Raw genomic sequence first — 14543 nt, 5'->3', positions numbered from 1 at the left:
ACTGCCAGCGTGGGCATATGGCACAGACCGCAGCTAAGAGGAGCAAGAGAAGAGCAAGGAACGGTGAATGATGCCATGAAAAGCAGAAAATCTTGGAAAAGTGTAACAAGAAAATAGGGAGGAAGAGAGAAACAAAGCTAAAGTGAAGGACATCGAACAAATGAGTCTGGTGAAGCAAGAGAGCAAAGATAAGAGCGGGGAGGGAGGGATGGGAGATGGAGGTGGGGGCACTTGGGATGAGGCAGAGCCAGGGTGAGGATCAGGAAGAGAGAGGAAAGGGAGAAGAGGACAGAAGAGAATAGAGGAATAAAAGAAACAAACAGGGGTGAGGGAGAGAAAGATGTCTATTAAAAACCTCAGTGCATAACACAAAATGTCAGGGTTTATAGCTTCATTCTTGGCATTGCTGGTACTGAGAACCCCACACAGAAATGTCACTGCTTGTCATGTTTAATCACCTGCTATTTGTTAACACCTTCGCTGCAAGGAGTCTGCCCCTCACCCCCTGCAGGCTCTCCTTTTGGAGAATAAACCGTGAAAACATTGCAGCTCTCACAGGACAGTTCCAGCTGCACCTCAAGCTGGGCAGGGGAGGCCGGGCAGGGCCAGCACTCTGGGCATGGTTGTTTGACTTCCAGATGGGGCTTTTGGCACGGGGCAGGGCTTCTGCAGGAGCAGGGGAGCACGTCAGGGAGAGGGGAACAGGACAGAGGATGCTCCGGGAGTGTGGGATGATGCTGGGGACAGAGGGTGCAGGTGAGTGAGGTGGGTTTGGAGGGACGGTGACCTCAGGGAAGAGTAAGAGACAGGAGCGAGAGGGGAAGGCTCAGCTCATAAAATCAAGGTGCACAGGGGCAGGGAGGAGCAGGGTACAGGGTCTTCTCCTGCTGAAACAGCCCCTATGCTCCCATGCCACTCATGTCCCATGCTGAACACATATAAATAAAATCCCTGAAATCCACGCAAGTCTAGAATTCTCCAATCTGTTTGCTTGAGCAGCAACTGTCACATAAAAGCAAACATCCAAAGCTATTACATGTACAGTTACAGTTCCTTGCTCTGGCATCTGTGCTGGTGACTTTGCTCCAGTTCCTCCCAGAGCTGTGGACTGATGGTTTTCCCCTGTGTCAGGCACTTGTGCCCCCACTGTCTGCACTTCCCACCCAGTCACATACTGATGTCTGTCTGACATCACATTGCACTGCTAGAGAAATTATTTTGAGGTCATCGCTAGACAAGGCTTTTCCCTACTATTTCACACACTCCAAATGGGAAGAAATGAAAAAATGCTCCCCTCCATACAGTAGAGCTCTCCCATACCAGCAGCAAAGATGAAAATCTTACTCTACAATTTTCAGGCTTATGGAAAAAAAAAATCGACCCCCCGACCTAAATGAACTCAAATTTAAAGATGTATATATGAGGACCAATAGTGCAGCTTTGGTTTAACCAAAGAATGGTGATCAGCCCTGTTTCAACACAAATGAGGGCTCTGCTTCAGCACAGTCCTTGCCCCACACCCTGAACTGCTTATGTCAGTGTGCAGTGGTTTGGAAGTGCTGATGCCACTGAAGTCAGACTTCCCCTCTTGAAAACGAAGAGAATTTGAAGAGTAAAAGAAATTACAATAGAATGAGCTGTAAGGGGAGCCTATGTGCATTTACACTTTTTCCATGCATTCAAACAACAAAAAAAGGAGCAGAAGCCATTGGTTCCCTGAAGAGCACAAGGGTTCCTGCTCCAGCCCCCTGACTGCTGGGTGCCAGCTCCTTGCGTGCCCAGATCCCTCCACGGAAATGGCACCAGAGCCCAGGACTGCAGGGCCGAGGGGAGCTGGAGCTGCTGTCATCCAGATACTAAGGGCATGCTAGAGGAATACAAACCTGCAGAAACCTGGGCTCAATCTCTCTCCAATTCCTACAACACAATTTTAAAATCCACTTTAGACCCTCCAGGACTAGATGCGGGACTGAAGTAAAAACCATCAAGCCCAAACTAGGCAGTTCTGGAAAGCCAAGCTCAGAGCACACCTGGACCTCACACCTTGGTCTCTGGTAGTGACAGCAGCGTGTTTCCACTCAAATTTTCTTCCTTGCAACAGCGTTTTGTTGGTCTTTTCTGGCTGACATCCTCATTAGTTTTCAAAAGCAAGTGTCTCCATCTCCATCTCACACACGTGAGGAACTCCAAGGACGCTTGGGAAACCTCCTGCACTGCTGCTCCTGTCCCCTCCTGCACTGAGGACAGAGGCTTTGCTCCATCCAGCTCCTGCTCCAGACACCCACAGCCCCCAGAAATTCCACAAAAAAATTCAAGCCCAGTTTCTGTGCCTAAAGGCAACTGGGATGACACATGAGCCCAGGCAGTGACCACTGCCTGCTGCACAGGGAGGGCTCAGCCCAAAACCCGAGAAGAGTGGGTTCTGCCCCTGCCCCAGAGGGGCACAAGCTCCAGGAGCCACCCCAAGTCCTATTCTGGGAACGGGAACAGTACACAGAAGGGCCTCCCACTGGCCTTTTGCCAAGGATAAAATTCACCCTTCTGAACAGGGGCCAAGATGATCTAAAGTGACTACTGACTTTTGTTGCCCAACTTGAGTCACCTTAAATGGGCCTATTTTTCAAAGTGTCAGTGCTCAGCACAACTTAGAATCGGGCTCTTTAAGATGCCTAATACGACAGGTCCAGTCACTGCTGTAACAAGAAAGACCATTATTCCTCTCTTGTGTGACTTCTTCGAGTCTGGCCAGTCCTTTTATCTTTTTTCCTCTCCCCTCCCTTCTCCTTGTTCTTTACTTTTTCAGCTTTTTATGAATTTCTGTCAGCTTTCCTCCCTCTCCCCCCCTCAAGGTCATGCAGCTCATTTCCACGTTGAACATTTACTCAGCAAGCCAGGTCCTTTCACAGGCTCTCACCACAAATATGCTTTCTGATAAAGTCTGGAGAAAAGAAACTGTAAAACTCAAAACAATGTCAGAAATAAATAAAAAAATCCCACCAGGGCAAAGCGGGGCTGTGACAGGGCAGACTCTTTCAGCAGAGAGAGCTAGCAGGTAAAGCACTCCATTTCAGTGCAGTTCTGGGACTGTTTTCTCGCTCTCCTTTAGAGTTTGCTTTTCTGAATGTTTCTGTTTTGCTGTCAGCGCTGTGCCACCTATATGAGTGGGACTGTTACATTTAACCTCTTTTCATCCACAGTGAAGCTCACCCTTATTCACAGGTCAGAATCCTCCCAGCCCATGGGCACCTGCTCCTTCATGGCAGCCACCTGCCACTTCAAACCCAGCATCTCACCATCTAAGATCCAACGCAGCTTGGCCTCCACGGCCACTGAGAAATTATAGGGAAAAGTAAATTTGCTGGCTTTCGCCAGTCAGGTGATGGCTTTACAGCCAGGAGTACATCTAGCCCAAAATTTCCCAAAGGAAGAGAGGCCACCATCTCCTGGCTGGCCAAGTCAGTTTTGGGATAACAAACATATAGTATCCAAAGGCTCCCACCTTCCAAGAGCCCTGAGGGGTTCCCTGAGGACCACTGCCTGGAGGGAAGTGAGCTGAAAACAGTTCTTTTCTTTCTCTTGAGATACCAGGGCTCTGCCTTCTCCTCACTCCAGCATTGCTGCTTTCGGTTTCTTCATTTTGCTACTTTCCTTTTAGGAGCCCACAATGAAAGGCCAGAAATCTGGGGATTCCTCCTAGCAGGAGAGAGCTAATTCCCAGTGATGCTGCCTGCCCTCCACAGCTCTCCCCTGATTTCTACATATGGCCTAAAAGGCATCCCCTGCTGCTCCCAGGTGAGCAGCTCCCACCCACTCCCCAGCCCACAGTCCCTGCTGTGGAGCAGAAACTGGCTATCCCGTTTCCATGGCATCTGACCTTCTCCTGGAGGCTGCAGAAATATGGCCCTCCATAAACAAGTATTTCTCCCTAGGAAAGCCTCAAATCAGTGTCACAGTACTCTGGGTTGTGCTGGCTCAGGTAGCTGGCTGTGAACACCTCGGTGTAGCATGTGGAGCAGTCAGCTCTACTTTAGGAGCTGTGCAGAGCCGTGGCTCTGCAGGGGAGCAGCACAGCCAACACCACCAAGAGCAGGTACCTTGGCAAGTGCCACGGTAGAGCTGTTACAGGAACAAATATTTGGGCCCACCAGCATCACCAGAACTAAACAGAAACAGAAAGTTACAAATTTTGCCAGACAGTCACAGCCCTGAAAGAAAACACAGAAAAAAACCCCCTAAATTTGAGTGCTTTTGTCTACTTGTAACTCTGCCTTAGCGGCACAGCAACGGGGAGAGCAGCACGCTGGTGGCAGTGACATTGTCCTGAGTGTCAGCACACTCCAGCAGAGCAGGGTAGAATGCTGTGGGATGCTGTAGGACACTTTGCTGGCTGCCAGGCCCCTGCAGAGGCTGGGCACTGAGCTGGTGGCACTGAGCACAGGCTCCTGTGACCCTGCTGTCTCCCTGGCACGGCCGGTCTCGTCTCACTGAGTGCCGCTCGCCCTCCCTCCCTCCCAGCGCGCACATGGCTTTAATGTTTTTATTACCTGTTTGACTCGCTGCCTTATTGCTTCTCCTCTTAATGGGGCTGTAACCGTGGAAACGAGGAATAAACGGCCACCAGAAAATGAGATGATTAAACAGGTCACCCTGGCAAAACAAACTCCGTGCTCACACAGCCCAGGCCGTGTGTGCAGTTTGTGTCCAGGGAAATGCAGGTGGCAGAGGCTGGAAGGGCTGGACCAGGCTCCTGGAATGAGCACACCAGTGAGAGGTGCCTCCTCAGAGAAGTGTGGTCTCTGCCCAGGAGGAATGGTGCTGTGAGCTTCCCAGCAAAGACACGCAGAAAATGGCAAGCTTTGCTGATGGAAGATGGAAGACAGCGAGGACAAGACACATTCATGTAACTGGGGAAAAAATAGCAACTATGAAGAGTATAAATAGGCTGGACCGAAAACAAAACACAAGTCTGAGACAAGCTGGTGTCCTCTGTTGTCCCTGTCTCTGGCATTACCCTCGTGGCAACTCCCAGAGGAGCAGAGAGGCTCTTCTGCTTGCAGTTCTCCAGCTCCCTGGGGCACTGCTCCACCACTCCCCACGTCCCTGCCAAGCTGCACTGGTGCTGCCCTGGAAAAGGCACGGCACTCTCCAGTTAAGAGGAATGGAGGATCTCATGCAGCACAAACTTGGCTTTCCCAGAGGCAGCTGTGGCCACTGTGCTCAGAGGTCCTTTTCTGAAGCTATGTGGCTGGGAGGAAAGGGACAGGACCATGAGAGCCAGGAGGAAATGACCACAGCCCGGGTTGGTGTCCAGGCCTGAGCAGGTCACCTCCACCACAGCCTCCTCGTGCCGGGGAGCGACGGCTGCTCCACAGCAGCAAGACAAGGACAAGGCGGGGGGGTCCATGTGTTTCCATGCCCCACTGGGTGTGAGCATCTGGATGGGATCCCTCACTCAAGTCAAGAGGTTCAGACCAAATGAGTTTCAGACCAGAAAGTTGTTTGTCGAAAACAAAAATAAAACCCCAAAATATGCACACCGCAATCAAAAAAGCACAATCACAAACCAACATTTAAAGTAGTGAGGATCCTGCCAGAATCCCTATCCTGTCCCAACCTGTCCAAACCCAGACTCATTGGGTGCTGGCAGTCTGGAAAGAGCAGACTTACTCCACCAAGAGCAACAAATTCAGCAGGAGGAATTGGAACGGCAAAGCTTGGCGAGGTAGAGATGTGAGACAACTGCTTGGAGCACACAGGCGAGTGGTTGTGCTTTCTTTCAAAAAAAACAGCAGGTGGTTTATGAAAAGGGCCCTATTCTTTAGGGTAATTTGAGCCATATTTCATTGTTTGATAGAAAAATCCTAATATTCATGACCTCCTTTAACTGGAAGAAGTTTGCTCATCTGAATATCAGCCCACAGACAAATGGGAAAATGAAAAATAGAGTAAGACAATGGAAGGGGGGGGGAAGGAAAGGGAAAGCAAGACAGAATCAAAGACAGAATGGAAGTCCAGGAGAGTGACAAAGACTGACAGGTCTGTGAGAATATGGAAAGGAAGGAGGACATAAAGGAAAGCTATTTAGTAAGAAAAGTTAAATAGTGCAGCATAAAAAAAGGCTGAGAAAAGCAGAGTGAGTGACAGAAAACACAGCAAGAGCGAGCAAAGGAGCTTTCCCCTTAAGCTTCCAAACGCATGGATCAACTTTGCAGAACCGGGATTCTTGTCCTACTGAGTTTCAGTGAAAAATATTCATATGCAATCGAGAAGAAAAATCAGACCCCCTTTCCCCAGCCTCTGTTCCCTCACCCTCTTCCAATCCGGTCCTCCTCTGCTAACATCTGCTGCCTGCCTTCGGGACATGCAGATGGCAATTACCCCAGAAGCAGCTTCCTCTCCTTTCCCTGCTTGCACAGGGCCGCTTGGAAGAGAGCTTCGAGCCACGGAAAGACACCACACACACCTTCACACCACCACATGGCCAGGAGAAGGGCGTGTGGGAGCCAGGGCCATGCCCAGAGAACTTGATAGCACCGGGCTGGGAGGTGGGTGGGTGAAAAGATGAAGACATTTGTCTACAGCACACACCAACAAAACATCCACCTGGCCCGAAGATGGGGGGGCCTGGGGAGAAGCTGAGAGGTGGAACTGCTCGTGCTCCTCCAGACAGGGGAAGGAGTGCTGGAGGAGAGAGAGGTGTGCTGGGGAAGCACAGGCAGCAGCAGGAGGAGGAGGAGGAGGGCTGCCCTGGGCGAGGCAGCTCAGGGAGTGGATTCATACAGGCATGGAGCTGGCAAACACCAGGCAGAGAGGTGGAGCTGTTTTAATGAGGATGCTTCTATGACTCAGGCCTCAAAGGGATTGGTACTTTATTATTTTATTTTTCCATAATAAATTATGCCCTGGGATGCCAGGTCCTGCCGGGTTTTTCTGGAAATACCAGACAAAAGCTGGTGCTACTACCTGGCTTTTGACAGTTTCCCATGTATGGGAGCTGAAAGTTCCTGGTTCTCCCTCTGCTCTGCCCTGGCCCATCCAGTTTTGGGAGCAGGGCTGACACCACTGCAGCATTCCAACAGAACAGCCCAGCTGGAGCTCTTCACCTGCCAGCCCAGGTCCTGGAGAGGGCCCCTTGCAGGTCCATGACAGCCCCCCCTGGGCCCAGGGCTGCTGGGATGCCCAGGGAGCCGTGGGACAGGCGGGCACAGGAGCTCCCAGGGGCTCCCAGGGAGCGGGCTCGGCTCTCCCACACCCCGGGCACCCCACCCCGGCTGGAGGCAGGAGCGCTCCTGCCCGACCCCGCACCCAGCCATGGACAGCAGCCAGGCCTCGTTCCCTTATCTCCATCCCTGAGCCCTGCCCTGGCTCTGGGCTGCACAACGGAGGATGATTATGCCCACTTTATAGATTAGGAGTTATTCATCCTACACCAAATCCTCAGAGTCTGCCATGTCTCACAGACCTGTTCTGGAGCTCTTTGTTAGATTTAGGCTGAACTTGGCCCTAGTTCAGCTCAGAAACTCGTGCTACAGAAATCCCCTGAACAGTCTGTCTGAGGTTCTGGGCTCAGGTGATGCCAAGGCCACCGTTGGCCCCAGCAGCAGAACAGTGGGGGCTTCACTGCAGAGCGTGGCAGCACAGAGACACCCGACACACAGGGCAGAGACCACACTCCTTTTCTCTTGCTGCCAAGAAAGATTCACTCATGGCAACCATGATGCAAGTGCACAGAACCAGAGTGCTCATCATGGCAACGTCTTGAGAGAGCGACCTGGGGAACACGAAGTTCAGCACCTGCCAACACGTGAGTGTCCGGGAGCGTGCAGGTGGGTGAGTGTCTGGGGCAGACGTGCACGTTCAGGACAGGGTGACGGGGATGTAGGTGTTGGGTGTGGGGAACACCTCCAGAAATGCACCACCAGAGCTTGGTGTTTTTACTGATTTCACAACAGAGGCTCTGCCAAAATGTCACCTCTCCAAAGCAAAACATGAGCACGTTGGTGAATCATCATTTCACACCCCAAAACCAGGAATGGGTGGCAAAGCTCTCTAGTGAGGCACCAAATCCTCAGGGGATTGTAATAAAATGCACCCAGTGACCTTAGTCTTCCCATCCATCCTTTTCCCTTGTATCTCCTGTTCTCCACCCTTCGCTCTCTCTTGCCAGCCTACACGGGTTGTTCAGCTTTTATTCCAAGCATGAAACTGCCTTAGGACTGGAAGCTTTAAGCAGTTTCCCAGCCTCCAGAAATTTTCTGGTTTTGTTTCTCCATAGCAGAGCAAACAATTGCTTTGGTACCGAGCCACCACACCTAACTCCCAAATGCAACGAGAACTTGGAATTCTTTGGGAAACTTCTACAAGAACATGTTTTACATGAGTGAAACACACGGTTTTTGGTCACTGTAACTATTTCTTCCTGAAGGGACCTGACAAACTTTTATTTTCTGGAATCGCTGCACAAAGAAAGATGGAAAGTCCCTTGAGAAAGAGATGAAGACTGGTGCCAGGTTAAAGAAAGACACGACTAGACACTAGAATGACACGGTGACAGCTGGAGTGAGCCTTGAGAGCTCTACGGATGGGCAACAAAGGGGCTTCACAGTTTGGGTGAGGGAAAAGCAGAAAAGCATCACCATCCCTCTCCAAAACACACTCTGCTCTGCAGATAAAGCCCATACTTACATGGAACAGCAGTCCAGACCCTCACCTTGATCAGATCTACTGCCTGTTCCAACCAGCAGCTCCTGCCAGGAACCAGGAGCCCACCCACAAGAGCTGCACAAAGGAGATGAAGCCCCAGGGTACCAATCCCAGCTGCAGCCCTGCTCTGTGACCATCTGTCAGCCCAAAGATGGGCCCTATCCAGAGCAGCTTTGCATAGCCCCTGGGCTTTGCCCATCCAGGGACTGCCCTGTCACCCTGCCACATCCATCCTCTTACAGCACCACAGTGACCTGGCCCAGCCCCTCCAGCACCTGAGCACTGCACACCTTCTACATTCTCAAGTCAGTCCTGACTGCTGCTCCAGCCTGTAGATCACTGGTCAAGCAGGAATGGGGATTAGAAATCAGCAAGTTTTTCTTCTGTCACCAATTTCTGCCTCCTCCCCTGCGAGCCCTTGGAGAGGAAACAGGGAGCAACAAGGTCCTGGTCCAAGGGGCTCTCCATCCTTGAAATGGATTTTTACCTGTCTCTGAAAGCTGCCTCCATCTCTCACCCCCTGTAGCTTTCTCCCTAGGGAAATCAGCCTAAAAGGGGCTAATGGAACAATGTCCCTCTCTCTCCCCCCTCTCATTTTCTCTCTTTTTTTTTATTAGCATTTGTGGAATTTATTCCCAAACTCTCCTAATCTTTCGTACACAACCATTTGATTTGCATAACCCAGCCCCCTCTCATAAAAACTGGCTGCTAGTTTAATTAAAAAATGTAAATTTGCTGTCATCTCGGGGCCTAGTGAATTAGGACGACATCGGCATTTTTTATTGCTGAAGACGTCCAAATTGATCCAGTCCGCATTGAACCGGAGGGGAGGAGACGGTGCCGCGTGGGACTTTTGGCTGGAGGTTCTGCCCCTCCCCTGCTTCCAGCCAAGCCTCCTCTGCCCCCTCTTTGCTTTGCAAAGTGCAGCTGAGGACGAGGACATTGGTTCTCCCAAACCTCAGCTGGATCAGCTAGCACGGCCTCTGCAATGTCAGCACTTCTGGGAGCTGAGCCCTGGGTGGCACCTGAGCTCTCCAAACCTTGGGAACGGCTGCATCTTCAAACCCTGGGAGGGAGGGAGGGAGGGAAGGAGCCCAGGTGGAGGTGGGAGATGCAGCACAGGCAATGGTTATCTTCACCGACTACAGGACTTTTCATGACTTTCCAGACACTTTCAACCAACTTTTCAGAGGGCGCCTAAACTGTAGGCTGCACAGCAGCCCAGGGGTGGGATCTGGGGCCACAGGAAGAGTCAAAGTGGCCACAAAGGCTCCCGCTGTGAGCACGGCCAAGTGCAAAAAGTGGGACAGAAAAGGCTGCGTAGGCAATGCCCTGAGATAAATTCCGAGCTCAGATAGTACTTTCCAATTGCAGGAAAGAGGACTCCAGGTAGAACCACAAACAATTCAGGAAAACAGAAAGAGAAACTGATGATACGGGAAGTACACATTAAATATGTGATCCCCTCCAGTCAAGGTATCCGTACCATGCCCAGCCAGTTTCAGTACAAGTTGCCTCTTCCCCTCGGGGTCTCAGTGTCTCAGAGCAGAACGGTGTAGTACCCGCACACATCAGCAGACCCCACTCTGCCAGTGGCAGGCCTGGTTTAGAAGGACTCGTTAGACACAGCAGACAGAATACAGGTAAGGAAACAGGAGTTTATCTCAGAGATCAACTTTCTGGTCTTTCTGTGAGTTATCTCTCTCTAGAGCCAAAGCAGTAGAAACACTCCTATGGACTTCAAGCAGCCTTGAAGCATGTTCACCGAGTAATAGCTGGGTGCTGCTTACTCCATGATGGGAAGGTTAATCCCTGCCCTGCTAAACCCTTCTCCCCAGGAACAATCTTCACTCGTAGGCTTTAGCCTTTGAATGCTTTCCACCCAACAAGTATCTCACAGAACTACTGGAAAAGGACATTAACACCCAAACCAACTGCCCTCGGAACCTTTTCCAGAGCATGAGTTCTGGAATGACACCAATCTTGATTGAGTCAATGTATCCCAAAAATTCCGGTCAAAAAAGAAAAAGAAAAAACACATTGTCACCAGCCCAAAGAAGGTGATTCTATCCACTGGGTGTTTCAAACAACAGCAGTGATTTGACAAAGACACAAAATAACCCTATGAGTGGGAAATTGGGTATTCCTCTGCCCATTTACCATGGGAGTCTTGGTCCTCATTCTGAGGTCGGTTCCTGTAATCTCATACCCAGGATAACTAGGCGGAGGAACAGTTTCCCAAAAGAAGTGACAAGTACCCAGTCAGTCAAGGTATTTAAAACCAGACTCGCAGAAAGTCACATGTAGGGAACATCTTGCCACATTCCTGCGCAGATGGACTCAGTCCACAAATTCTTTCCAGCCCTTAACCACTATTAACATTTCTGGTCCTAGAAGGTCCACGCAAGGATTGACTGAGCTGAGAAAGCCCTCAGCATGAGCAGACTGTCAGACCCCACATACCGAGTCCTCTGGGAAAGAAACCCCTCTGGACTTGCCTCTGCCAGCTGGCAGCTCTTGTGAGCAGCCCTCGGGCACTGCCTCTGGAGAGTCACCGCCTGAGGGCTTGGAGAGAATTCAAGAGGCAGCGACTGAGGGAGATAAACTGGCCCAAGCAGATAAGGGTTAGAGGTGGTGATTATGGGGCAGGTCTTTGCCCCAAGATCATGACAAGACGGGTTCACCCACACACGCCGTAATGCTGACTTAAAGAGATCTCCCCGATCCTCATTTCCATGGCTCACTGCAGCCCCGGTTCCCATAGCAGAGACCGAGACCCACGTGTTACCTGGGCGGCAAGGCTGAGCACCCACAGCAGCTGCGAGGCGAAGGAGGGTCCCTTTTTTGGGGAGGGGAGGGCGTTGCCCGGGCAGCCCCAGCTCGGGGGAGCCCCCCGGGGCAGCGGGCAGCGCTCCAGCCGGCAGAGGGCACTGCAGCGCCGGGGCACAGCGCTGCCCTCCCGGGGCCACCCCGGCCCGGCCGCCCGGGCGGCTGCCGCAGCTCCTCCACACGGGAGCGGGGTAAATCACTGTTTATTGCTCCTGAAAGCATTTGCCCTCCTGCAGTTTCACCACATCCTTAACTCCTGGGCTGCCCACGCAGCATCCCAGCTTCTTGATCTAGAAGGGAGGCAGCCGCACGCCCACGGCTGGACCCGAGCAGAGCCGGCACGTCGCGCTCACAGGTGGAGTGGCTCCGGAGCCACTCGGTTCCTGATATCAATGGTAGAAATAAGTAAATAAATGGAATAAACGACGACAAAATTATCCTCTCACTCACAGTATCAGAGTACATAGTTCAGGCCCAGTCAATCATCAACCAGTTTATTACCATCTTACTCCTTATTAAAAAAAAAACAACACACACATACACTCTGGCAGTAATTACCTGGACCATGGCACATCGCCAGCACAGGCCTGTTTGGCTCATTGCTGCCACTTGATTTTTACATGGCAAAGAATGGTTTACACCATTTTGGAGGAGCAAGTACAGTTGTGTTAGTCAGTACGGGCCATGGTGTGGGACCTGGTCCCAAAGAAGGAGGCAACATCACCCGAGGGATTGATTCCTACCAAACTCTGAATTTGCACATTTTGTCAAATCTAAGTGAGATTCTGATCCAGAAGGTCCGAGGATTGGTAAACCAACCACCAACACTTTGAGTCCTACAGCTCCTGGTTGCAATCACACTCCAGGCTGATGGAGACCTGTCCATCATCACCCCCAGCAGGGCTACTAGCCTAACCCAGCCCAGCACCAGGCCAGAACCTACTCGCCATCCTGATACCTGATCAAAAACCAGTGGACAAGCCACAAAAAGCTACAATCTAAAACACACCCAACCCCAACACTAGGGCCTGTAATCTAAAACCAAAACATTGCCCCAGCCTGGCCACCTTTCCTCCTCCCTGCATGATGTGAAGGGGTGGGGGAGGTCTCATACACCTCACATGGAAGGACAAAAACAAACCCATCCCAGATATGCCCAGGCTGAAAAAAAAAAATCAAAAAACAACTCATTAAATGTAATAAGCAGCCTCTTCATCTGACACTGCCTTGTCCCAAATAAATTAAATTCCTTTTCATTTAGGCAGTACAGGAACCTGACAAGCAACCTTTACCACCGACACGCCAGAGCTCAGGAGGGGGAAAAAATGAAAGAGAAAACAACCCACACAACTTACAACAAATACAAAGGCAGAATAATTTCAAAACCCCCATAAACTTCCCCTCTGCATCCTCTCACGGCCAGCCCGCATCTCGCCCCGCTGCCCCGGGCCGCGGGGGCCGCGCTGCCGGGAAGGACCGGCGGAGGGAGCGGAGCCCCCGGCTCGCCTCGGCGGGGCCGGGAGAGCGGGGCCGGAGCGGCGGCGGGCGCGGGAGCAACTTCCGTAAAACAAGTGAAAGAAGCAAAGTGAAAGAGGCGGCGAGCCCCCCGCCGCAGCGCCCCGCACCTGGTGCCGCCCCCGCGCCCCGCTCCGCCCGGCCCGCGGCTCTGCACCGCGCACCCGCCAACAAAAGTTTCGGTGCGGCGGCGGCCCCGCGGCCGGAGAGGCTGCGCTGCCCGCAGCGCCGGCCCCGCCAAGGGCCGAGGGGCGGCGGAGCCGCGGAGCGGCGGCCGGGGCGGACAGCGCTGCGCTCCGCTCCGCCCGGCGCGGGGACACCGGCACCGGCGGCCGCACCGGCCGGGGGCTCCGCCGAGAGGCGGGCGGGGGGCTGGGGGCAGGAAAAGGACAATTGTGCTGTACTTACCATAGTCGGAGAGACGAAAGCCGAATTCACTTAAATAATCAACTTTCATAATACTTAATTAATACCTAATTGCAGCTGATTGCTCCCGAATAACAAGTTGTTTAAAGCACTGATGTCATTGCCGTGCCGGTCCTCCCCGAGTCACTTTGGCAGCGGGGCCGGGGGCGGGCGCGCCGCCGCGGGGGGCGGTGACTGGCGGCCGCCGGACCCGCCCCCTCCCCGGGCCCGCCGGGGGCAGGTGCGGGGCCGGCACGGGTTGGGTCGGACCGGCTACGGGGGCAGAGGGGCAGCGGCTCCGGGGCTACCTCGGGCGGCCCCCGCGCACCGAGCGGCGGTCCCGGCGCGGCGGGGAAGGAGCGCGGAGCTGCCCCGCACGCAGGGCCGCCCGGCGGGACCAGCCTGGTCCCCGGTCCCGCGGTGCCCCGCTGCCATCGCTGCCATCGCTGCCATCGCTGCCATCGTTGCCATCGTTGCCGTCGTTGCCGTCGCTGCCGGCCGTCCCCGCCGCCCGGCCCGCGGCCGCGGCGCTGGCTCCTCCGGAAGCCCCGGAGCGGCGGGGACGGAGCCGCCGGCGCGGAGCAAACCGCGATGGGATGGACGGGGGCGCACGGGGCCGGACGAGCGGCAGCGATGCCCCGGGTAACGGGCACGGCCGGGGCACGGCGGGGTTGCCCCGGCACCGCCGTCCCACGCGGGTCCGGGCTCGGCCGTGCGGTGCGGAGCGCACACCGAACAGGACGGGAGCCCTCGGGGCACTGGTGGCCGCCACCTGCGGGTGTCACAAGCCTGGACGCATCTTGCCCAATGGCCCTCAGGAAGATCACGCCGCTCTACCCCTCAACGCCGGGCCCACGGGAGGTGGGGGGAAGGGGGCCCTTTTGCAGTGAATTTCCTCATTTTTTTTTTGCTTTATTTTTCTAAGTAGCAAAGAATGCGAGGGAGGTTCTGAGAGGCGTGTTGGGTAAACACAGATATAAGCCTCTTTCTTTAAAACAAACGAGCAGATTATTTACCTGATTAAATAGGTATTTTGAGCAGGTTGTAGGCTGTTTTTGTGAACACACCACGTTTGGCTCCAGGATTTTGGC

The 14543-nt window shown here is 53.2% G+C and overlaps 1 protein-coding gene across 1 annotated transcript in view; it reads right to left on the bottom strand.

Moving 5' to 3' along the window:
* Positions 1-13583, bottom strand: part of CASZ1 (castor zinc finger 1) — an 87623-nt gene extending 74040 nt beyond the window's left edge. Inside the window, exon 1 of the mRNA XM_088178769.1 lies at positions 13456-13583. Coding sequence (XP_088034895.1) covers positions 13456-13504 — 49 coding nt within the window. The 5' untranslated portion in view covers positions 13505-13583. The remainder of the gene's footprint in view (positions 1-13455) is intronic.
* Positions 13584-14543: the final 960 nt, after the last annotated feature.

This window comes from Sturnus vulgaris, chromosome 25 (assembly GCF_052056855.1).
Source record: "Sturnus vulgaris isolate bStuVul1 chromosome 25, bStuVul1.hap1, whole genome shotgun sequence".
Lineage (NCBI taxonomy): Eukaryota > Metazoa > Chordata > Aves > Passeriformes > Sturnidae > Sturnus > Sturnus vulgaris.
Note: the sequence above shows the minus strand (reverse complement) of the source record. Positions and strands in the feature narration are given on the sequence as shown.